The sequence below is a fragment of the Crocuta crocuta genome, unplaced genomic scaffold (assembly GCF_008692635.1).
Source record: "Crocuta crocuta isolate KB4526 unplaced genomic scaffold, BGI_CrCroc_1.0 scaffold288, whole genome shotgun sequence".
Taxonomy (NCBI): domain Eukaryota; kingdom Metazoa; phylum Chordata; class Mammalia; order Carnivora; family Hyaenidae; genus Crocuta; species Crocuta crocuta.
The window spans coordinates 5041264-5066928 of record NW_027532607.1 but is presented as its reverse complement, the minus strand read 5'-3'; the positions used below and the strand labels follow the sequence as shown (position 1 = coordinate 5066928).

Below are 25665 nucleotides of genomic sequence, written 5' to 3'. Positions count from 1 at the left end.
TGATGCATAGGTTTTCTAACTAGATGTAGATGCTAGCTGCACAACATTGTGAATGTACTGAAAGTCACTGAGCTGTTCACTTTAAAATGGTTAATTTTATATTATGTGAATTCCACCTCAATTAATAAAAAAAATACAGTAACTAAAAGTGTGGAGAGGGACTCAAATAAAAATGCCTACAAGGACCAGGTAACAAAAATGGGAAGAATGAACCCAAAACAACATTCTCTGCATAGAGTTATATTCCCAGTTTAGGGTTTGGGGTTAATGTTTCATTCTTTACTTAAGTTTCCTCTCTTTTTAATCTGTCAAACAGAGACCTGTCTACTTTACCAACCCCTTTTCAAAGTGGTTTTGGTGATAACTCTGCATCGTGTTTCCCATTTCATTACTTTCTGCTTTTAGCTTTATTTCTTCCATTATCTTCATATCGACTCTGCTGTCGTTGCCTCATTTCTCAAGGTGAAGGCTCAGTTCATTTCACCCAGACACCAGATGAGAGACACTTCCTACATCTGATGAGGAATACTCTATTATCTTTGCATTTTAAATAGTTGGAAATTTTTATTATGATCTCCTTTTTAGCCTTAAGTTATTTAAGTTTAAACGTAAGGGTTTAAGAAGAAAACCATCTGCTTATTATTGATTACTAATTTAACTGCATCAAGAACAGAAAAAGTGGAGGTGCCTGGGTAGCTCAGTCGGTTAAGCCTCTGACTTCAGCTCAGGTCATGATCTCACGGTTTGTGAGTTCAAGCCCCGCATCAGGCTCTGTGCTGACAGCTCAGAAGCTCAGAGCCTGGAGCTTGCTTCAAATTCTGTGTCTCCCTCTTTCTCTGCCCCTCTCCCACGCATTCCCTCCCTCTCTCTCTCTCTCAAAAATAAACATTAAAAAAATTTTTTTAAAGAACAGAAAAAGTGGTCTCAATGACAACGATTCTTTGAAAACTGTTGTGATTCCCATCATGACCTCATTCAAGCATTATCCAATCAATGCTAGGTACCTGTTGCCACAAGAGAAAATGGCTTAGTGTTGCTAGAGCTTGCATGGTTTAAGAGAAAAACAAACTCAAATTTCACATGAAGTCTCCTAATTTTATAATGTTGGCAACTGATTCAAGTTTTTCAAACTATTTGACAGGCCAAACTGAACATATGTTTAGAATGACTCCATCTGCAGGCCAAGAAAGCATGAAATTGAGCAGGAGAACATCAAAGCGGACAAGAAGAAAGCACAGAAAGGGCAAAGATATGAGGAGCATGAAGGAGAAATGGTGAAGGGAAAGTAGTGGCTACTGGGACATGCTGAAACTCTGTAAGAAGTGAATTTAAAAGTGGAGCTGCAGAAGCAGAAAATAATTACAAATATTCAAATATATAGTAATAAGTGCTATGAAAAATATTAAGAGAGTAAAGGGCCTGAGACTAAGACATGCATGACTAAGTCATTGCCCTAAGAATGGTATGGAAGAATGCTTTCTATAGTTACGGGCTTGGATTGGATTGTCCTGGAGAGGATCCAGAGGGAGCAGAGCAGGAGATGAAAATGCAATTAAGACTGAGCAGAAGGAAGAAAATCAGGAGAATGCGTGTCCCAAAAACTGAAGAAGAAAATGTAGGGAAGGGAGACTGAACAAAATCCCGTTCGAAGATCCCTGAAAACTCAGGAGAAGCTTTGGTAACATGATGAAAGAAGCCAGACTGGACTGGGCTGAAGATGAAAAACTGGGAGGAAATTCAGAAAATAGCTGCAGAAATCTGCCTATAAAAGCAAAGAGGGAGGGGCACCCGGGTGGCTCATTCCATTAAGGTCTGACTCCTGATTTTGACTCAGGTCAGGATCTCACAGTTCAGTTCATGGGATGGAGCCCCACGTCGGGCTCTATGCTGACAGGGCAGAGCCTGCTTGGGATTCCCCCTCTTTACCTCTTTCTCTGCCCCTCTCCTACTCACGAACGCACATGCTCTCTCTCTCTCGATATATAAATTAAAAAACAGCAAAGAGGGAAAAGGGTCACAGATGGGGGGGAGGGCAGAGGTTGAGAAAGGGGGTTTCAAGGTAGATACTTACTCTTGTCTACATGTTAAAAGGACCAGTGCAGCTGAGAGATGACAAAGGGGTCTCAAATTAGTCTGCACGATGGATCGCTTCTCGGCCTTTTGGCTAAAATCAAGTGTAGTCTGCACGATGGAGAAAATGGCCGTAATTGTGAAAGGAATCAAAAAACGCATGGGAGGAAGGGCCTGGAGGACAGCCTTCTAAGTCCACAGCATACGGGAAAGGAAGGGATGCAAACAAGGACTAATGAAAGTAGAAATGACTTTGGTTTAGAGGCACAAGAACAGAAACAGCGCCAACTTCACATGTAATCGGTGACAGGTGGCAGGTGACCAGGAGGAGACGATGACAAAGTGACGACAAAGGCCTCCCTGGTGCTCCACGAGTATATGATGGCACACACCGTGTCAGGAAGGAAAGCTAAAACAGGGATAAAAGTTCAGAAGGAGTTGACTGTGGTTTATTAGGTTAATAAAGCACATTCAGTGGTATGAAAAATGAAAGAATACTCATGCAGCAGAGACTCTGATGATTTTCTGGAGTTAGAAGAAAACCACTTGGGAGATCTGAGTCGGCCTTTGATTCACTTATTAATTTTGCAGGCGTTACACGGCTCAGGAGGTCACACAGCTCCACATGGCTTGCTAGCCTCCTGAGAAAGAGGCAAAGACCACAAAGCAAGCTGAGATCAAGGAATTTTTAAAAATCAAGTTTCAAGGTCATGGGGAGGTCACTGTATATTTAGATTTTAGTCACATAAACTAATCTATAATTGAATCTACAGTAAATCACAATAAGCGATTCCACAAATGACGATTCTGACTTTCCATAAATTGTTTTCAGTATGCAGTGGTAAAAAGGATGGGAGTGTATATATTACATTTCAAAACGAATTCTCTCAGAAAATAAGTTAAAAATAGTTCTGGTCTCCATATACAAAATGGAATCTGGCTAACATCTCCTGAATCCTGCAAATACTCACTAAAATACCCAGAAAGACAAAAGGAGGGGAAAAAATGGGGCAAAATCCCAAGAACAAGAACTGAGATAAATAACCTGATGAAAGAAGGTGGGAGGAATCCCCAATAAGTACAAGGCAAATGGAAGCAGATTGATAAAGTATCTGTACAGGTCCACCTAAGAGCAAAAGTAAATGGGTCTTAGGAAATAGAACCAGAGAAAAATGAGGTAGGAAGACACCCTCTTCCTCCCTCAGGTAAAAGATTCTGTGTCTAAACAAATTTTTAAAATGTGGTAGCTGGGATTCTTCCATGTAACAGAGAAAATCAGAATAATATCCATAAATGTTTTATATACATCCAGTATCCATTCAGAGCCAGTAAGTCCCAGGAAAGATCGGGCCTGAGAGTAAAGAATGAATGAATGACAATACACCATATGCAGGGAGCTACAATTTCCACAGCGAAAGCAATATAGCTGGATGGAAACAAAAACAAAGTATTTTTTAAATTTACTTGAGAAAGAAAGTGCAAGTATGGGAGGGGCAGAGAGCGAGGGAGAGAGAGAATACTAAGCAGGCTCTATGCTATCAGTGCGGAGCCTGGTACAGGGCTCGATTCCACAACCCTGGGATCATAAGCTGAGCTAAAATCAAGAGTTGGATGCTCAACCGACTGAGCCACCCAACCACCCCCTGTATATTTTTTAAAATGTATTTCTATCAACTGGGTCCTTCAATTAGAAAATATAAGTTTGGGGGCAGCTGGGTGGCTCAGTTGGTTGGGAGTCCCAATGTCAGTTCAGGTCATGATCTTGTGGTCTGGTCCATGGGTTCGAGCCCCCACATCAGGCTCTGTGTTGACAGCTCAGAACCTGGAGCCTGCTTCAGATTCTGTGTCTCCCTTTCTCTCTGCTCCTTCCCTGCTCGCACTCTGTCTCTTAAAAATAAATAAACTTGAAAAAAATTAATATCTATAATTACAAGTTTAANGTGTCTCCCTTTCTCTCTGCTCCTTCCCTGCTCGCACTCTGTCTCTCTCTTAAAAATAAATAAACTTGAAAAAAATTAATATATATAATTACAAGTTTAAAAAGACTAAAAAAGCAAAATGGTAGCATAAACTATATATAAGGATAAATTTAACAAAACTATGTAAAATATATGTGGGGAAAATTATAAACATTAAAAGTCATTAAAACAGACTAATGAAGAAATATACTATCTGTGGAGGAAAGAAACCAATTTAGTAAAATTTTTAATTCTTACTTTTAAAGATAATGCAAATATAATAAAATATCAACAGAATTTTAGTAAAACCGAATTCTGAAATTGAAATAGAAGAGCAAATAAGAATGGCTAAGACAACTTTGGAGATAAAGAGTCGAGTGTGGGAAAAAGAAAACAGCACAGAGTGTGGGAGGGCATGTCATCACTGTATGAGAGCTCAGGATTTAGTAAGTATTTGAAGCAATGGTATAACAATATTATTAAACAGCTCTACTTAATGTGATCATAAGCTATTTTCATTTTTCTATTAGTGCTCTTCTGTCAGTTTTCAATTTTCTAGAGCAAATATATCAAGTTTTATAATAAAAGTAAAGCTAAAGAATTGATACTTAAAAATTTTTCCCATTGGACGTCAGTATCCAGAGTTCACCCTTAAAGGAACCTGTGTAGATTCATTTTAATATAAGCACTCTATCATAATAGTGGGGGAACAAAGCATTTCTCTTTCGGAATAGCTTAGGATGTAAGTGGCAGTAGCAAATAAAAAACTTTTTAAATAACTCAACTATGATATAACTTACCAGTTTCTGGTTACATTAAACCCTATCTTGATATACTCAATTTAATTCCAGTTGCAGAAAATCTACAAAGATGCCATATGCGTCCATTTCTTCTTGCCCCTCCCTCTACACTATTTCTAGGTTGTGGGAGGTAAAATTATAGGCAGATATGAAAATCTGACATATCTTCACTGAATAATACATTATAAGTTGTATCTCTTCCAAATTTCAGTAATAATAGTAACAGGAAAATATGCTGAAAATTTACAGACTCAATTCATCTTTAAACTTACATATTCTTGGTTAAAGCAAACACCGCATCTTGCTTATTAAGTATCGTAAGTTATAGATTACTTTATATTGCGGTGGAACAGCTTTTATAATCAATCTTCCAAGAAAGGTTTGTAAAAGTACAAATTTGTTTTCTAAACAGAATACATTTTCTTATCAAGGTAAAGATGTTTTCATTCACTTATTAGGCACAGAAATCTTTAGCTTCTTTCTATATAGCTCCTTAATTCAATGTTTCCCATTTTAAAGTGTATATCACTAGTAATTCCTTGAGATTTTTTTCACCAACCTCACAAACAAAATGACCAAGTCGCAGCCCCTCACGTTGGCAATATATAAAACTGAATTTAGAATTATACGATTCAGCTATACCTGAAAATTTCAACACGAGGCTGATTGAACCTAGCTCTCTCTTTCTATCAAAATTCAAATTCCTGGGTAAACTGGAAAGTTATCTGCTTTTAATGGAACTTTATATAAATTTTTTGCAATAAACCATGTCCCAATAAAAAGTAAACCTAATCAAAATGTAGCCCACTCCCTCTTTGGAATAATCACAAGATTATTTAGTATTCCATTTAAGTCTTCTTTTAAGATTAGTTACTAGCAAATAAAAGGACAAAAACACTGTCATTATAACATTGCAGTTTTATTATCTAAACTCTAAGACATTCCTATTTGAAGATTAATCCCCATTCCTACTAATATGATAAATGTTGATTTATAACAACAAACAACCAAAAGATAAATGAAGGAGATTTAAAAGAACCTTACAGGGAAGCTTTTCCACTTAGGTTTAAAAATATAACTTCTTTAAAAATATAACTTTAGGGGTAAATAATCTGCTTTCCACTGTAATGGGGGATTATAAATACTATGTACATAAAGCAAGAAAAGACTGTGTTTTCTAAAATGTGTTGGAAAAATAACACCCCAAAAATATTTCATAAGTTTTTGCATTTTAAACAAAACTCTAAAGTCAGGCAGAAGAAGAGGTGCTGCTCATTTTCTATAAATAAGTAATTTTACAGTATGACCTTCGATAAACCAAATGATGAACACCTGCTGACTAGCACTAGCACTGAGAGTGGCTGAAAAACAAATAAAAATATAATTCAAGAACATTCTGAATTACCTCAGAAAACATCAAGAACTTTTTAATTAAAAAAATTTAATGTTTATTCATTTTTGAGAGACAGAGACAGAGCACAAGTGGGGGAGAGGCAGAGAGAGAAAGTCACAGAATCCGAAGCAGGCTCTAGGCTCTGAGCTGTCAGCACAGAGCCCGATGTGGGGCTTGAACTTGTGAATGTGAGATCATGACCTGAGCTGAAGTCGGATGCTTAATCAACTGAGCCACCCAGGTGCCCCTCAAGAATTTTTTCCTAATAATTCTATATGTAAGTGAAATTATACTTGAAAAAGTAGTGTTACCTGAAAATATCATTATACATTTAAAAAAAAAACAGCTGTTGTTAACAGAAATCTTTGTTGTGGGAATATTTTAAAAATCAATAATATAGTAAAATAAGGCCTTAAGAAATTGTCATTTTTTTCCTTACTTGTCACACTTGCTCAATTAGCTTATCATCACCCATTCACAAACCAGTAGGCCTATGAATCAGATCACTTGTGTCTTTGACCCTCCAAACAAATAAAGCTGATATAATGACTGTGTTCTCAGAATCAGAGGTTCAAAACTGCACCACGGTGTAGTAACAGTGAAAAAGGCCTCCAATAACTTCTACCCTTTGGTCCTAAAGCAACCTGAACCCCTGCTAACTTCACTCGGTTCTTTGACAACGCCATTGAACAATCTAAAAGCCTGTATGTGTCTAGCTTGGCACAACATAAAAATTTGGATGAAGGTATGTATCTAACAGGAATGTGTATATGTGTCTACCAGAAGAAACATGGTAAGAAGATCCACTGCAGCACTATTAATAATATCCCCAAACTAGAAACTGACAGTAGAATGGATAAATACCTTGTGGTATGTTCCCTTTGAAGTATTATTCAACAGATGAGAATAAACTACAGTGCTATGTAACAACGGAGTCTCACAAACCTAAAGGATGTGCAAAAGAAGTTCACTTTTGTCTCGCCCCATCCAGAGTACTGAAGGATGCTACATGATTAGGGGGTGGGAAGAAGCTGGGAGAAGAGCAGATAGGGCTCTCAGAGGCGTAGGGCTCGGGTCCTACTCACTCCATCATGGATTCCACCAAGAAGCCTGCCGATGAGCCACTGGGAACACCCTACTGCCTTACTGAGATCCCTCAATAGGCCACACCCATCCATAGCACCCTGTGCACCTTACCCACACACAGCCTCACCCTGTGGCCAGCTCCCTGTGCAAAGCCCCAGTGGCAGCAACCAGAGCAAGCTTGAGCAAATGGCTAGGAAGAATGCACAGAGAGCCAGCCTTAAATCTGCGGGCCAGGAAAAGACCACAAACTCGAGCTTCTGTGCCATTTCTGTAAAACCAAGAGTGTGTTGACACTTAGCCTGACATGGTGCAGGATGAAAGAATGGTGTACAAGGTTAGGAATTCTGCACAAGAGGAAGGAAAAGCATAGAGCAGGTGTTCTCTAGAAAAATCTGAGAAAGCTTCAGAATAACTAGCAGGGCTAAAGGAAGGCATTTCTCTCCTGAAGGCAATTAGTAAAGACCCTGGTCGGTGACTGCTACTTCAAATGTGAGGATAGCAACACAAAACTTCAAGGAACATGAAAAATCAAGGAAATAAGACACCAGCAAAGGATCACAATAATCTAGCAAATGAACCCAAAGACATAGAGATCTGTGATTTACACGATACAAAAAATACAAAATATATTTTTAAGGGAATTCAATGAGATACAAAGAACACAGAAAGACAATTCAATGAAATCAAGAACACGAACAAAATAAGAAATTTAACAAAGAGAAATTATTAAAAAAAAAAAAAAAGAACCAAATAGAAATTCTGGAGTTGCAGAATACAACGAATGAAATAAAAAAAATACAACAGAGAGTGGTCATAGAAAAGAACCAACACTATCCACACCAATGTGGATCAAGAAAAAAAAATAGAAAGGAAAAAAGGATCTATGAGACAGAAGACAGGAAATTACCCATAGGAGGAAAAAAAGGATGAATAAAAGCCTACATAAACTGTGGGATACCATCAGAAAAGCCAATTTGTGAACTTGTGGAGTTTCAGAAGAAGACAGGGAACAGAGAGGAGGAAGCTTACTTAAAGAAATAGGGACTGAATTATGGAAAACAGTATGGAGGACCCTAAAAAATTAAAAATAGAACCACCATACGTTCCAGCAATACTACATCTGGGAATATATACAAATGAAATGAAATCACCAACTAAAAAATACATCTGCACCCCCAGATTCATAGCAGCATTATTTATGATTGGCAAGACATGGAAACAACCAAAGTATCTATTGGCCGATGAATGGATAAAAAAGTTGTGGTACACACACACACACACACACACACCCACGCCAGTGGAATATTATTCTGCCATAAAAAGAAGGAAATCCTGTCATTTGCAACAACATGGATTGACATTGAGGGCACTCTGCTGAGTAAAATAAGTCAGACTAGGAAAGACAAATACTGTATGATATCCTTTATATAAGGAATATTTTTAAGAAATTCAGATACAGAGTAGAATAGTGAAGGCCAGGGGCTGGGAGGGAAGGGATAAGGGGGAGATGTTTGTTGAAGAGTACAAACTTCCATTACTGGATGAATACCTTCTTGGGATCTAATGCACAACTCAGCACGGTGATCATAGTTCACAAAACTGTATTATATACTTGAAAGTTGCTAAGAGAGTAGATCTTAATGGTTCTCACTGCAAAAGAAGTGTTAACTTTGTGAGCTGATGGAAGTGTTGGCCAAAGTTATCATGGCGATCATTTCACAATACATAAGTGTAGCAAATCAACACATTATACACCTTAAGCTTAAACAATGTTATACGTCAACCATAACTCAATAAAGCTGGAAAAAAATTAATAATAGTTAAGCAGCTTTAAATTTGTATATTCTGAGATTACAAAACAGTATTTTAAAATGCAGTATCTGGGGTGCCTGGGTGGCTCAGTCGGTTGGGCGGCCGACTTCAGCTCAGGTCACGATCTCACAGTTCATGGGTTCAAGCCCCGTGTCAGGCTCTGTGCTGGCAGCTAGCTCAGAGCCTGGAGAGTGTTTCAGATTCTGTGTCTCCCTCTCTCTCTGAATCCCCCCTGCTTATGCTGTCTCTCTCTCTCAGAAATAAATAAAATGTTTAAAATAATGAAATACAATAAAGTGCAGTATCTTTATTTAATATTTCCATTTACTCTTACAATCTATGTTATCTTGATGTGGAATAAAAATATCAAGGAGTATAGCTTTTCCATCAGCATAGCTCTTGGAATTTGTTTGTGGAAGTTCATTCTGACTCTGAATTCTAAAAAATGCTTAGATGAGACTCAATAGCTCCAAAGCACCTGTCTTCCATGGAGGCTGCATTTATTCTCTGTCACAGACGCGCCACCCTCCGCGTCCACTGTGTTTCACATGGACTGTTAATGGTGTCCTTGTCTTCCTTACTGTCCTGCTTCCGATTTCCTGTTACTCATCTGTTTGACATTCTCATTCCTGCCAGAATCATCTCCCTGAAGTACAGGGCAGGCATGAGATTCACCTGCCTTGAAATATCAGCAGCTTTAGGTGTTGGGAAAGGCAGCCTTCTGCATGTACTTCTGACTCCCTGACTTGGCCACATAAGAATGGGCATTGGGGCTTGGAACACTCCTCCAAGGATAAAGAGCGCCCAAAGCCTGTGCTGGGCTTACCACCTTGGGTGGGGATATTTCTCCCTGTTTCAGCTCAAAGAATGTTCTGTTGTCTTTGAAGTATGTGCATCATCTGGCACCTGGCCAACTTCACTATTAAATGCCTGTCCTTCACAGGGAGAGGACAGACGGGGTCTTTCCACTACAGCACGGGAGAGGTAGGCAAGTTGCCTTGTGGCAGCCGTGGGGAGAGAGCCATCGCCCGTGGGGGACCGAGCCCACCACCGAAGTAGATCTTGCAGTGTCTTCCCTGTGTAAGTAAAGCATTGTTCGGTTCAGTGCTCAAGTGTGTTGTGTCCTTGGTGACTCCCATACTAAGGTGCAGTAGGCAGACATGCTTGGACTTATATTCCCGGTGGCTGGCACTGTGATGCTCTTTGTTGTCCTCCAAGTGGGTGGAGTCCTCCCCAGGGATCCATAACCAGTGTGTGGTGCCTTACTCTTGGGTTCATAACCAGTATGTGCAATCTGCTCTGATATCAGGAATCAAAATATGTGTACTACAACCAGATAAGATTCATAAATTAAAAGTGGAAAATGAATCTATTTATTTTATGAGAATTCCCACAAGAAGACCTAAAGCATGTCAAAAATGTAATATAATTTCCCATAGCAGATACCTTTTTTTTTTTTTACTTTCATTAAGAATCTCCTAATGATATAGAAAGCTGTATGTTCTATTCTATATTCCACAGGCTTCCTAATATCCTTTCTTAAAATGTAGCAGAGAAACCCTTCATTCTAGGTGACAAAAATTCTCACTTGCATTCTTTCTGTCTCTCTCTCTCTCCCTCAAAATAATAAATAAATAAAATAAACTTTAAAAAAAACCCAAAATGTTTAGACTTCAGGTAGTTCCAGAGACTGTCTGGGTTTCCTGCCTGCTCCTGCCCATGCTGGCTAAGAGAGTTAGGACAAGCTGAAAGTATCTCAAGACTGTGAGGAACTACTGGACGTGTGTATTTTTGAATATGTCAAATGCAGAGAAATTCTTTTTAAGTCCCATATGTTCACCAACGAGAGGTAACCATTATTAATATTTCAGAATTCTTTCTTCTAAAATCCCTATTGTTGGTTTTTTTTTTTTTGTCTTTTACTATTAAGCTAGAAAAGTAATACACACTACTCTTATTGGAAAAGACTCAAACTATATATCAATACAGAGAGGAAAACATGAACATCCCCCCTATGCTCATCCCAAACACTCTGGCATATGTATATAGTTCCAGGTCCCTCTCAGTGTATTTACAGATACCTGCCTGTGCCCACATGCGCGCACGCGCACACACACACACACACAGACACACACACAGACACACACACAAAATCTGCTTTCTAAATTCATCCCTGTATTAAAGTTAAAACATCAGCACGTTAAAAATCCCAAAAGCAACACATTAGGACTCCGTTAGGTTAGGTCTCCACAAAATGACAAAGTATACCTCAGTTAGATGACTTCATTTGATTGAGGGTCAAACTAAGAAGTGGTCAATTAGCATTTTACACAAAATAACTGGTGAAGATCTTGTCCCTTATTATTCCCTTCAGTCAGGAAAAAAAAATCAATTATGATAATTTCCTTCTAAAATCTGGTGCCATAAGGGATCTTTTGGGCGAATGAAAATGATCTAACATTGAATCATGGCAATGGTGGCACAAACTGTAAATTTGCTAAAAACCACTTTTAGCACCACTTAAAACAAGTAAATTCTATGCTGTGATAATTATACATCATAAAGCTGTTTAAAAAATACTGGTGCCAGGAAAAGATCACTTTTTCTGAAGAAGTTTGTACCCTCTGATAAGACAATGACAAACTAAATATGAAGGGCTCATACATATAAATAACACACACTGTTCTAAATGCTCATATTAATGCTTCCAAGCCTCTCAGCAATGTTAAGAAGAAGATCTTATTATTCTCATTTTACATATGTGAAGACTACATCACATAGAAGTTAAGCACCATATGTAGGGTCACAGAGCTAGTAACCTGAGCCGGAATTAGGATCTATGACAGTTGGGTCCTGAGTCCAACTCTTATGCCTCCTAAAACCACCTGAAAGAGTTCAGGTCAAGGCAAATTTAGAATTTAAATACAGAAATAATTTTATTGCTAGTACAATAATAGCCCCCTTTTCCTACATGTTTATATTTTAATTTTAATTCTATGTTAATATTTGTTTATACTATAAAAGTCATTTCAGTCTGTTTTAAAAAGATGTTTTACTTACCTTATAACAGCTCACTCTGTATTATAAATCCATTACATACTATTATTATAAATACATGAACTATTTACTTGCTGAAATAAACTCTACTTGAAGTTATTTTTTTAAGTTATTTATTTTTCTTATTTTCATCCATTATTTAAATGATATAATCCTGAAACCATTTCAAATCCATAAGCTGCCTAGAATCAGCACTACAAAAAATCAGTAGAATTCTAAAGAGTTCTGGATAGAAATTCCATAATAAATAAGACTTTGTATTTAAGTTCCTAGGATTGTTTTTACTCTGAAAGGAAAAGTTGGGTAGCTTTGGAGACATCCCATTAGACTGGCTTCCAGAAGAAAACAACACTGACAGTCATCGTGCATACATAAACAGAGGAAAACATTACACAAAGGATGCCCGAAATGTGGTCTGAAAGTCTGAGTTGATGGTAACCAGTAAAGGAAAACTAGCTAAGCGAGAAGACCCTTACGAGGTGCTCGGATAATTGAGCTTTAAAAAGATATCATGGGCAGAGGATTAAGCAGACTGATTCTGGACTTCCTATAAATTACCAACTTGAATTCTTGAAATGGTGCCTGAAACATTTCTTTTTTTCTATTTTTCTCTTTCTATTATAAAAAAAAATTTCTATCTTTACAAATAGGGCATCAATCCCAACATTAGTTTAAGAGAAGGCGAAATAATTATTTTCTACTAAGTAAATAAAATAAGATCAATAATACCTGAGGTTATCGACTAAAGCAAGAAAACACACCCGACTTCTAGAACATCACATGGTAGTCTCTCTGAACGGCGCCCTCCATAGTGCGGGTACTAATATGCAGTGGACCATAGTAATGTGTTAATGAATGATGTATTACGCAGTACAAAACCTGTGCAGCTGTATATGGCGGCCATAGCAGAGACCTTTACTGCTTTGTTCAGCACTTTATACTTAGCACCAACAAAGTTCCTAGAACACAGTATATGTTAGGAGGAATTAATAAATTAATTTGATTTAAATCAAATATAAGGGGAAAAAAAATAAATAAATAAATCAAATATAAGGGATTGAATGGCTACAGAAGTATAAACAAATCAAGTAATGCCCTAAGGAGTTCTACAGTCTTCATATAAAAGTACATGGGGTGTCCAAAAAAAAAGTACAGAGATTTTATATTTTTTTCCCAAAGATTATTTACTTTGAGAGAGACAGACAGCACAAGTGGAGGAGGGCCAGAGAGAGAGGGAGAGAGAGAATCCTAAGTAGCCTCTGCTGACAGCCCAGAGCCCAATGAGGGGCTCAAGCTCACAAAGCTGTGAAATGATGACCTGAGCCAAAACCAAGTTGGACACTTAACCAACTGAGCCACCCAGGTCCCCCAAAAGCACAGAGATTTTAAAAAATCTATACCTCAAATTCTGTATGAAACTTCAAACCTAGAAGGTACAACTTCCTACAGGTTTCAATTCTTGCATCACTTACCCTGATAGTCAAAATACTAGTACATATGCTTAATACAAAAGAACCAACTTATGACATTTAAGTAACATAAATTTCTGAAGAACAATGTCTGTTTCAAAAAAAGGTATAGCTATAGAAGGGCACAAGGGAAGCCCTGAACCAACAGAAAGACATATCATGGTCTTGTATAAAAACATTTAACATTAAAAATTGTCAGTTCCTTTGTTGAGCTATACATGTTTGGAAACATTAACAAAAAAACTAATAGGACTAAGGTTTTGTTTTTTGGGTTTTTTTTTTTAACTCAACAGCTAATTGTAAAGCTCAAGTGGAAAAATATAAACAAGAAAAAAAGATTCCAAAAAAGACCACTGTGGCAGAATAAAAGAGGTCCTACCAGACATTAAACATTATTCTTAAACTGCAGTAATTAAAAGAGTATAAGGCTGGTGCAAGCATATCCAGAACTCTGCAGCGGAACAGAAAGTCTAGAAACACATCCAATGATGGAGAGCCTGTGGCAGAACTCATGAGGGAGAGACTAGCTTATTAAATAAATGCTCTTGAGGTACGTAAAGTAAGCACTGGACAAACAAGAAAAACAACGGGATCCCTACCTCACAGCCTACCCTGGATACATTCCAAATGGATCACAGATTTAAGGGTTAAAATCAAACCATACAGGTACTGGACGACGGATGGAAGAACTGGCATTAATACCGACCGGTTACACAGATTATATCAAGTACATAAATTAGATGGGGAAGCTCTTTCTGTCCTTATAGGGAACAATCTCTAGTTTATATTGATGAGTATATAAACTACTCAATTGTCACTGAGTAACAAAAAAAGAAAGATGAGGATGTATGTAGAGTACAAGAGGAAAGATGATGGGGAAGGAATATTCATGCTTGCAGGTGAAAGGCCACACAAAAACGAGCAACATGGCTCCTTCCAGAAAGGGGAAATACACAGCTAGGAGGCTTATATGGAAGGGGGCTTTTCCTGTATGCTCTTTCTTTTCTTTAATCTTTCAGATTTTAAACCATGGTACTCTATGACCTAGCTTTAAAAAGATTATTTAAAAATTGTAAGGGTACAATTAGCCACTGTTTCCCTTACAGTATTTTTATTTACAACAAATTCTAAGCAGGAGCAAAGTTAACATACGTTTCTAAATATTTATATATTCAAATATCTTATAAATCTACATTTTATATATTATAAAAATTTGCAAAAAGTCAGATAAAACTATGTTTCAGGATTATAAAGTAACTGAGATAAAAATTTAAGGCAATGATTAAAAAGAAGAATAAAGGAATAGCCAGCTTTCATAAGATGTCGCCTTTTAACAAATATGCATGGTAGTTTTAGTAATGTCAAGAGGCCCCTGGGCTGAGAGGTTCAGGCCCAGATTTGCCTTTGTTTCATCCCTCTATATTTTTTCTTAAAACCCAATAGAAGTGTTATTTGTGGTATATACATTCACACACAGTCACATGTACATATGTATCTATACATAACAACTACAACCAAAACACTATGCTTTAGTTAAATAACGGCTTGCTTCCTATAGGGTCATTTCTCACTATATCATCTANAGAATAGAAACACTTATAATGTTTAATTTGACAATGCAAAAAAAGTAAAAGTGGATCAGAATAAATCTGTTTCAAGGCAGTTTTGTATTTTACTGCAAAAGAAGACTTTGAGAGTATCAGTCAAAAAGAATACTTAGGAATGTTTCACTAAATACTTTAAAACAGACAACATATACAGTACCTCATAACAATGTTTTATTATTTTTATAGCACAAAAAACTCAGGTTATCAAATCTGTTAAAAATATATGAATATTGAAAAAGGAATAAACCAAATCTATACTACCTACCTCTCTTGTTTATAGATTTTTACTTCTCTAAAAATAAGGAAAAAAATCTGTGTTAGGCCTTCAAAGAGCTATACCAAATTATCTTGTGATCTATGGTCATTTTCCATTCATTAGTCTACTAAGCTTCCCATATATTTTAATTACGTATCTTTGAAGAACAAATGAACACATACAATTCATACCCTTGATAGTTTCAGATAACTTTCAGTTATTGGAGAATATTAAAATTATTTTCTAGAATAAAAATAAAATAGAAAGCAAAAAATATTTAGGATTTGTATAGAATAAAAACTCTAAGTAGTACAGTAATAATTTCTGAAAAACAGTAACAAGAGGCAAATGAGCTTTAAGGAATAGGCATTTAAAGTGAAGGCTGACTTCAAATCAGAACCTCTTAAATAATGAGAGGTTCTCAGGTATCACCTTGAGCTCTTAACTGCAGACTGAGTTGAATACATCTGTCATGGGTTCACACATATATGAATTCCTACGTATGAATTCCTATTCTCTCCTGGTGTCTACCACACATTCAACATGCACCCCTAATGGGTAGATGAAAAAATGATGAAATGAATACCACCACCACATTTGAAACTGAAAGTTTCCAATTTGTGCATATTTATTAGAGAAAACGTTTTGCTAATAATCAAGGCAATTTCTTTATCACACATAGCTGTCTATGGAATTGTCCCTGGACCCCAACTGGGTCTAACACAGTTCTTAGATTCAAAGGTAGTAGCAGCATCCTCCAGACTGTTTTCCTTAGGAAGAAAGCCAGCTTGTGCTGTTCACCCTAAAGTTTAGACCACACAACAACTTACTCTGTTCCCTTCATGCCACAATGCTCCTGTTATCTCAGGGGCTGGACCGTTTAGGGTCAGACAAGACATTTAGTCAAAATGAAGACACACCTGCACAGGGGATGGGAGAAACAGGCCTATAGGGCAATTTTAATAAAAATTCAAAAAAAATCTTTTTAACTCCAAGTAAACTTTGGTATTTTGGTACAGACCTTTAAAGTCTTAAAGAGTGTTACTTGACTCAGTGAATGATAACATTGTATATAGAAAACTACAGAGGCTTCAGGGCTGTTTAATGTTCAATAAACATTAAAAGATACTACACTATTTTTTCCATTGGATATTCTTTCCTGCTTTGTCAAAGATCAGTTGGCNAAAAAAAAAAGATAGTACACTATTTTAGACATAAACTCTCAGTATGTCACTGAAAAGATCTTTTTTTAAAAATTTTTTTAATTTAAAAACATTTTTTAAAATTTCTGAGACAGAGAGACAGCATGAGCAGGGGAGGGTCAGAGAGAGAGGGAGACAGAATCTGAAGCAGGCTCCAGGCTCTGAGCTTAGCTTTCAGCACAGAGCCCATCACGGGGCTTGAACACAGAACCGTGAGATCATGACCTGAGCTAAAGTCGAATGCTTAACTGACTGAGCCACCCAGGCGCCCCTGAAAAGATCTTCCTGAGTTCCAAATACACTTACTGCCAATAGCTGAATATCCAGGACTCTAAGTACTTCCAATGTCTCACCCGGACTCTATAAAGTCTTTAAGAACAGCAGTATGTCGGGGCGTCTGGGTGGCTTAGTCGGTTAAGCGTCTGACTTTCGCTTAGGTCATGATCTCGTGGTTCGTGGGTTCGAGCCCCGCGTCGGGCTCTGTACTGACTGCCAGCTCAGAGCCTGGAGCCGGTTTCAGAGTCTGTCACTCCCTCTCTCTCTGACCCTCCCCTGCTCACGCTGTCTCTCTCTCTCTCTCTCCTAGAAATAAATAAAACATTAAAAAAAAAAAGAACAGCAGTATGTCTTGAGCTATATCTTCTAAACCTTCTATTTGTATATCATACCACAGTCTACAGGCATCGTTAAGTATCAAACAAATCTTTGTTGATGTATTGTTATTAAAGGGATTTTCTCTTCTCTAGGGATATAAAATGCAAGTCAACAAATCAATGAAAAAAGTATAAAGAGATTATGAAAGAAGAGAGACGAAGTAGAACAAAAGAGAAATGAAAAGTGTGATAAACTGAATAGATGAAGAAAGTTATTAACCAACATTTTAAGGAGGACAAAATGAATGAAGAATAAAGGGAGGGCATCCCATCCATAAAGAGAGCCAGAATGCCCTAGTTTTGTCCAAGTTAGAGCATAAAGCACATGTGTTTAACTTAACATTTAATGAATATTACAGTTCTCTTCTGACTTTATCTAATTCATATGCAGTGATGTGAACAAATAAGGAATAAGTCCTTGTGTAGATAAAAAATTGATATCCCATGATGTCCTCGTACATAAATTATTTTAAGATGTTCTCTATGGCAACTCAGCTAATACATTTTATTAACAAGCAAAATGAGGGAGAGGAAACGGTCATGCAATCTTCCCAGGCAGAATTTGATACTAAGTTTGTTTGATTCTGGGTGTTCTTTTTTGGCCTTTCTAGAAGTTATTCTTGTTTGAAGGTTTGAGGAAGAAAGAAGAATCTAATTAGCTGATTCTCTGGGAGCTAGCTAGGTATAATGCACTCAAGTAAGCTTCCCTTCTTAAATCTCTTTTTCGGGTCAAGTACCCTGTTCTTATCACTCTGTAATAAAATTGCCAGTGTTATTGAATATCTTTCCAACCACCTCTAAGGTCCTCTGGGAGGGGACTACACACTGCCTGACACATGGTGGAAACTCAATATTTATTGACTAAATCAATGTTTTCCAGCTAAAAACTGAATGATAAAACCTACTGATAAGAAAAGCCTAATCAACCTAGTAAATGAATGGAGAAGACAAATAAAATCTGATACTTTAATGTGCATATTTAAGTGTCATATCATGAGACAAAATCTTTTCTAAACAATGGTTGTATAGTAGTCCATTTTCAAATATAACTGGCACATTTCATTACCCAAATTTCTCAAAAAAGAAAAAAAAATCTACAGAGGAATTCCTAAACATCCCAAGACCTAAACCTTGTGGGTTTTTTCTTTTTAATTTGTTTTCATTTAAAAGGAAGAAAGCATCTAAAACCACTAAGTTCTATTTTCTTACATTCCTATCACTTAAAAACAGATGAACTGATTTTTCACTAAAAAAAATGTGTTGGCTAGTAATAAAATTCAGAAAATAGAGATTCATGATGGAAAATGGTCTCCAACTAAATCACAGCAAGGCTATTATAAAAAGATGATGTTTAAGTTCTAGTTACTTCATTTGGCTCACGGTTTAGAACAAGAGTATTTTTTAATTAAATATATTATAATTTTACTCACTTCAGCGCTTCCTCAAGTTTATGGATTTTCTTTTGAGTTTCTTCTTTCTCTTTACCAAGTTCACTCTCCAAGTCATGAATCTGCCATCACAAAGATGTGTAAAATTTACCAGAAGGCAAGTACTCAAAGGAGAAATACAAACAATGAAGCAGTAATCTTATTTTTAACGTAAAATTAGATTTAGATATTTGAAGACAGAGACTTGGTTAACCATAATCATTTACCATACAACTATTTCACTTACTATACTTCCAATACCTCTTTTCTTGTCAAAGTTTGTAACTGTGTGAATCTACCTGTGTGTGGATCTCCTGTAAAATAGACTGATGTGTAAGACGTTCAAAGAGGGAGCGATCACTTTTGAATTTTTTTAAAATTTACAGATTAGCCAAAGGAATCTCACGAGATTCAGGAGAATGTGGTAAATGACATGTCTATACTCTGCAAACATATACAGGTTATGATGAAACAGTCCCCCCTTCCACTGCTGGGAATGGTTTGTACAAGTGTCCACTGAGTGTGGGAGGTAATCCCCGGACCATGAGTATCTCTTTCCTAAATGCAGTATCCTTTGAGTTGGTGGGAAGGCAGCATGAATAATGAGGGCTGGAAGTTTCTCTTTACAGAAACCTCTTCAGGTACAAATGCAGATAAGCATATGCAACAAGGATATTACATGGATCTATAGGAAAGGAGACTTTGGGACAACTGAACAGGAAGGTAGAAGTAAATGGGCAGGAAGGCTTCCACACACAAGAGAGCCTAGCTGGGAAGTGAGAAAACGCAAGTCACTTAGTGGGGTGGGAATATTGGTTCCATAGCTGCTGGCAGCCCAGGTGAGGCTGAGGAATGACAAGCAAACACCAACAACACACACACACACACACACACACACACACATACACACTACACATGCACACACACACTCAAGACACTTTTCAAACATGGATTTGGTGCTAACCCAAAATGCCTGTCCTTAGCTATTTATATCAGTTTGGATGGAGACCTCTCTAAATTCAAAAACTTCTTCCTTTGGGGGCACCTGGATGGCTCAGTCAGTTAAGTTTCCGACTTCGGCTCAGGTCATGATCTCACAGTTCATGAGTTCAAGCCCCGTGTTGGTCTCTCTGCTGACAGCTCAGAGCCTGGAGCCTGCTTTGGATTCTGTGTCTTCCTTCTCTCTCTGCCCCTTGCCTGCTCATGCTTGCACTCTCTCTCTCTCTTTCTCTCACAAAAATAAATTAAAAAGTTTTTAAAAAACCTTTTCCTTTGATAATTCTCTCACGTTTTTCTCCTTTGGTGTTTTAGTAAAATAAATACATAAAGTCAAATGTCTGTAAACTCAAGGAAGAGAGAGAAAAAGGACATTTTCCTTGAGTTTTTTCATATTTTCCTAGTCCATGAGAACATCAAAAAGCTTCTACTGGCTGCTCTGAAAACGGTGAGAAAAAAAGTGGGAAATAGGAACATGCGTGGTGGTGGCAAGGACAGGCCCTCAGTAGAATGAGGGCAGGGAACCCCTTTCTCCCATATTTTAAATGGTAAATTAAGAAAGCTTATAAACACTTATCTTACTAAAAAGAGAAAGAGCATCTAACCTGCCTTGCAAATTTTTGCCACTGCATTTATTTACTTTACACGGAGAAAAAAATTCAATTGTCCACAATTTTACCAGGTTCTAGACTGAAATTACTGCCTTACTTATATTAGGTCCTTGGTCTGTACTTGGCATACAGTAGACATGCTAAACTGGAGTAAGTACACTTTTAAAGCAACAGGCACACCATCCCCACACAGATCTGGTCTCTTTAATGTACAGAATCAAAGAGATTAAAGCCCAAAATTCAACCCAGAGATGACCCAAGGTGGACATTTTGGAAACATACATATTCATATCAGTAAAATCCTTTCTTGAAATGAAATCTTAAGTAAAAATCCAAATACCCACTTAACATAAAAACACAAAGAAAAGAAAAGCTGTTTGAGTGGAAGGTGGGGAAATGACATTTGGGAAGAAAGTGAACATCTCAGTGCTAATGTTTCTACTGCAGTCACACGTTTCCCTGGCCTTTTCGCTTTAAGTTTCCTCTGTTAGTTAATTTTAAGTCTCTTACAAATATCACACAGATTTGGCTTTTGACCCAAATCATATGTTTTCTTTCACTAGGGGAGATTACCTAATTTATTGCCATCACTAAAATATTCTTCAGGCTTCTGAGGGTTTTATGTTCCTTTTATATAGAGCTTTTGTTGTTCCAAACTCCTCTGTGTTCTGATAGACTGACATAGATTTTCATTTCACCGGTGATACTATAAAGACATTACAATTATTTTTAACTGATACTTCTAGTAGCCAATAAGTGAAAAATTAGCCTCCGTGTCCTATCTTTTTATTTATTTTTATTTTTTTCTAATGTTCATTCATTTTTGAGAGAGAGAGACAGAGTGTGAGCAGGGGAGGGGCAGAGAGAGAGGGAGACACAGAAGCTGAAGCAGGCTCCAGGCTCTGAGCTGTCAGCACAGAGCCTGATGTGGGGCTCGAACCCACAAACCACGAGATCATGACCAGAAATGAAGTCGGCCACTTAACCAACTGAGTGTCCCATGTCCTATCTTTTTAAATAACAGTTTCTCCTACCCATTCTGTTTTCTTTTAAATAACCCAGTTAATTTGATCCAGATAGCTGTTTTAATATTTTTTTAATCTACACACCTCTTCTCTCAAGAAATTTTTCCAACATCTGCATTATTTTATATCTTGTACGCAATTAACATTTAAATTCAACTCTATTCTAGTATTGTGGCAGCCACCACTACTTCTTTTTCATTCTTGAGTATTTTCTACTGTTTTGTTTGATATTTTGCTTATCCTTAGGTGAATGAAAGTACATCAGCCAGAAATGATTTATTTTCAAAAAGAATATCTGGGTGATCTATCTCTGAGGCTCTTCACATCCATGGAGGTCAGCTGTTGCCCTTGCACTTGAGGGCAAGAGTGTGTATAAGATGACTGGGTCACAACATTCTGGCCTACAAACAGAGCATGTGTCACTCTACTGCTTTAAGACATTTAGATTTGCAACCTGGGAGACTAAACTCCCCTGACCTTTGCTCCCTCTCACCCGGGCCTCAATACTTACAAAACCTCTCTCTACACTGAGGTTCAAATGCTGTTGAATCTCTTTATTGCTTTTAATCTGATAAAGGGTGACTCTTCTAAATCCGTATACAGAGACCTTCAGAAAAGTTCTCCTACCTTTACTTCTGGGTTAATCCATTCTGAGGCCCCCCTCAGGAGTATCAATTGTTGTACACTCGTTTTCTGTTTTCTGCTTTACTGTCTATCTCCTTTCTCAAAATGTTTTATTCTTTGCCTTTCCCTTGTGGCTTTGTCCTGATTCGTACTTCACATCGGCTCTGCCCCTCCCCAGCTCCTACGTGAATCTTAAACCTGCTATCATGTTTTCAGGTTCTTTACAACCCTTTCCATGTCAATTACCTCCGTTCTCACTTCATCATTCTCTTTCCTTATGGGATCTGTTCCTCTTTCATAGATGTCATATTTTCCAGTATTCTACTGATAAATTTCTTTTTTATGTCTTTGTTTGGAGTAATACCTTTCAGAAGAAACTCCCTTCCCTGGGTCTTCTGTATAACGCTGTCATTCCTTTGCTCTATGTTATTTTTCCACAGACCCCATTATTTTTCTCCTACTCATTTGGAAACAGTGTATTACCCTTTTGGATCTGATGCATGGCCAGGAGTGCAGGGGGCAGAACCTCGCTTCCATGACACGCCTGCTGGGGGGGGGAGGTCTTCTTCTCAGGGCTGTGGATGAAATCCAGGTCCCAGGAAACCCCCAGGGTGGTGGGTTGGGGATTTCTACTGAGGAGGAGCTTTTCTCCATCCCTCCCAGCCTACTTGTGTGGGACTCCGAAGCCACAGGCTACACGGGGAACTAACAAGGAGCCACTAGCGGACTTACTGGCCCGTCAGCATTGTCCGTGCTGGGACTCACCTCCACTGTACCCTGTACTGCACTGCCAGGGGTTTCCTGTTTCCTGCTCTGTCTCCCCCACCCTGGGACTCAGAAGGCTCCACATGAAGGCATCACTGAGATTTACCCCTTTAAGTGAAAACCTCGAAACAATTACCCGTATCTTTGAGAAAAATCTATCTGAAGTGACATGGGGATTTTGAGCACAAGCTGTGGGGTCAGGCTGCATGGGTTTCTACCCTGCTTCCTCCACAAGTTCTTTAACACTCTGTGCCTCCATTGCATCCCCTCCCCCTGAAAAATAGGGATTAACAGGAACTATATTTCAAAAATTGGGATAAGTTAATACGTGACTCCATGGAAAATAGGTTAATTGTGATGAGTTAAATTATTCCAGATAAAACCCTTAGAACAATTTTTGGAACATAATAATAAATTCTCAACAATGGTTAAAAATTATCATTACCTTCTCAGATATACATACATAAACATATCTCTATCTATCTCTATCTATACATAAACAGTCTCTTGAAATCCCAAAGTCATTATGAAGACCCAAGATCACAGTGATGGCCCAATACAGTAAATCCCTTAGATGGGCTATCTGCCCTTTTACAACATGGTCCCTGAATTGCTAAGAATTTGAGCTCTGGTAAGTGCTTTTTATCACTCTCTATTCAACCTTAACCTTGTCATCAGGTTTGCAGCTGTGACTTCCTGATGCCGGTCGGTGCGCTAACACAAGCACCTTGATCTGATTTATTGCCTCTGAACCACTGGATCCATTTCTGAAGCAGAAATGGGACCATCTGAGGGAGAGAATGAGAGACTTCCCTTGGCTGTAAACATACATATGTTGAAGCACAGACTTTGACCAGAAGGTCCTTAAGGCTAGAAGCTGTTTCTTTCTCATTTATTTCTACACTGCAAGCACCCAGCACAGTACCTGGCCCACATAAGAACTATCTATTTGTCCTTAATTGAAGACATTTATAGTATGTGGTTAAGGGTCTTTTTGGATTCTATTTTCAGTTTTTACCTATATTCCAGATAGTTGTAGTGATAAAGATAATTTTATTGTCACCCTTTTCTTTTTTATGAATGTAGGCAGCGAGGAATAATCTGACCTTGTAATCCTTTCCTGACTATATATGGTTAATACCCAGAATAAATTTTAATAATTTAAATAATGAAAATACAAACCAGAGAACCAAAGATACAGCATATATTTCCCAACCCAGGGAGTTTGTTGTAAATAATTGATTGAACTAGACATAACCACAATTATTGAACATTTACTAAATGTATGTAAACATATGTAAAATATTATGTCTGTCTTCCCCTGCAGCCCAAGAATTTAAGTAATCAAAAAATTAAAAAAAAAAAAAAAAGGAGTAATTGTATAAATAAGAAAGAGATTCTGCTCCGCAGAAGGACACAGATACACCATGGTGGAAATCCCGGCACAGGAAGGGGAGGTAGACTACCACTCACCCACTCTGCCTGGCTAAGTCCACCGCATCTCCACCATCTCCAGCCTCGGCTTCCCCACAAAAGGAACGTGGCATTGGGCTGCCTGACTTCTCGCTATGAGACATTTCACTGTGCAATTTCATTTTTGAAAAAACTTCACTCAAGGCACACTGTCCTCTTAAAGAAAATCGTGCCAGTAGAAAACGGAAAATACTACCCAGTATATTCTGTGTAAAGCTGTCAGTATTTTAAATTATTTTAACCTGATTAAAAGAATCATAAGTGAACGTGAAACACTGGAATACGAGATTGTGATGGTTGTGAGCTCCAGCTGACTTCGTACCTCATCTGTTACACAGTTACGGCAGAGTAATTCTAAGCAGGTATTTTAGTTCTAGCACATTTCAGAATATACATGCCTAACATCTGTCTCACGAACTTCTTTAGGTAAACAGCACCATCTTTCACTCTTTGGTGACTGTTTGGAAAACAAGCAATCGGTTATTTGTAGGAGGCAGGTGTTTCCTTGCTAGTAAAATCATTTAGCCTGACCATTTCCTGATTTAACAGATTAGGACACTTCATCAAACAATGACATTTAGTTTTACTACCTATTATTTGTTTGATGTTCAAAGATCTTAAGAGCAGGCAATAGCCACTAGAGATCAATAAAAACCATTAGATAATATGTGTGTGTGCTTAAATTAGGGACAGCATTTGATGCTGTTTCTCTGACCTCAAAGACAAGTTAGAATCGCTCATGCTGCTTTCTTACTAGCATGAGGAAGTAATGTCACTCAGATGGCATTTCCTCCTCCTGAACAGATATTCAGAACTAAGTTTTCTACCAAAAGTTATTGAACACGCACACCTGTAACACTGGCTGACCGACAAAAACCCTATACAACCCACTTAGCTATTGAGTCCACAGCCAGGACTCTGTCAGATTCATGCCAGCTCTTTGCGCAGTCAAAAAGGATATTCCCTGAGGGGGGTACAAGACGTCAAATCTTCATGGACTGAGATCACAGCAGGTTTAATAAAGAAAGAAGAACAGATGTCAATTTAAAAGGAGGTGACTGAAATAAATTGTAAAACAAAAACTGACATGCTGAGCAACGTTTTCTTCCAGTACAAATAATGTTAGAACGTAGGCAATGTGACCAATTGTGCTTATTTTTCTTTTAAAGATTGCTATTATTTTAAACACTTCTTATTTACATTGAAAACAATTAACACACTTTAACTACTTACATTATTAAAAAGCTAGGCGAACTGATACTTTGGGGAAAGGGAAAAAGCCGTGGTTAGGATACCTAATAAAAAGGACTTAGTTTTGCTCCCCTTTCACTTAGGGAAACAGAACAGGAGTGGGTGGAAGGTTACTGGACAGGCGCGAATT

The 25665-nt window shown here is 37.7% G+C and overlaps 1 protein-coding gene across 5 annotated transcripts in view; it reads right to left on the bottom strand.

The window, feature by feature from the left end:
- CEP112 (centrosomal protein 112) overlaps positions 1-25665 on the bottom strand; it is a 420942-nt gene that overhangs the window by 280047 nt on the left and 115230 nt on the right. For all 5 annotated transcript variants that reach the window (XM_077780421.1, XM_077780423.1, XM_077780424.1 and 2 more), the window contains one exon: positions 18794-18873. In XM_077780421.1, the coding sequence (XP_077636547.1) occupies positions 18794-18873 (80 nt within the window). The remainder of the gene's footprint in view (positions 1-18793; positions 18874-25665) is intronic.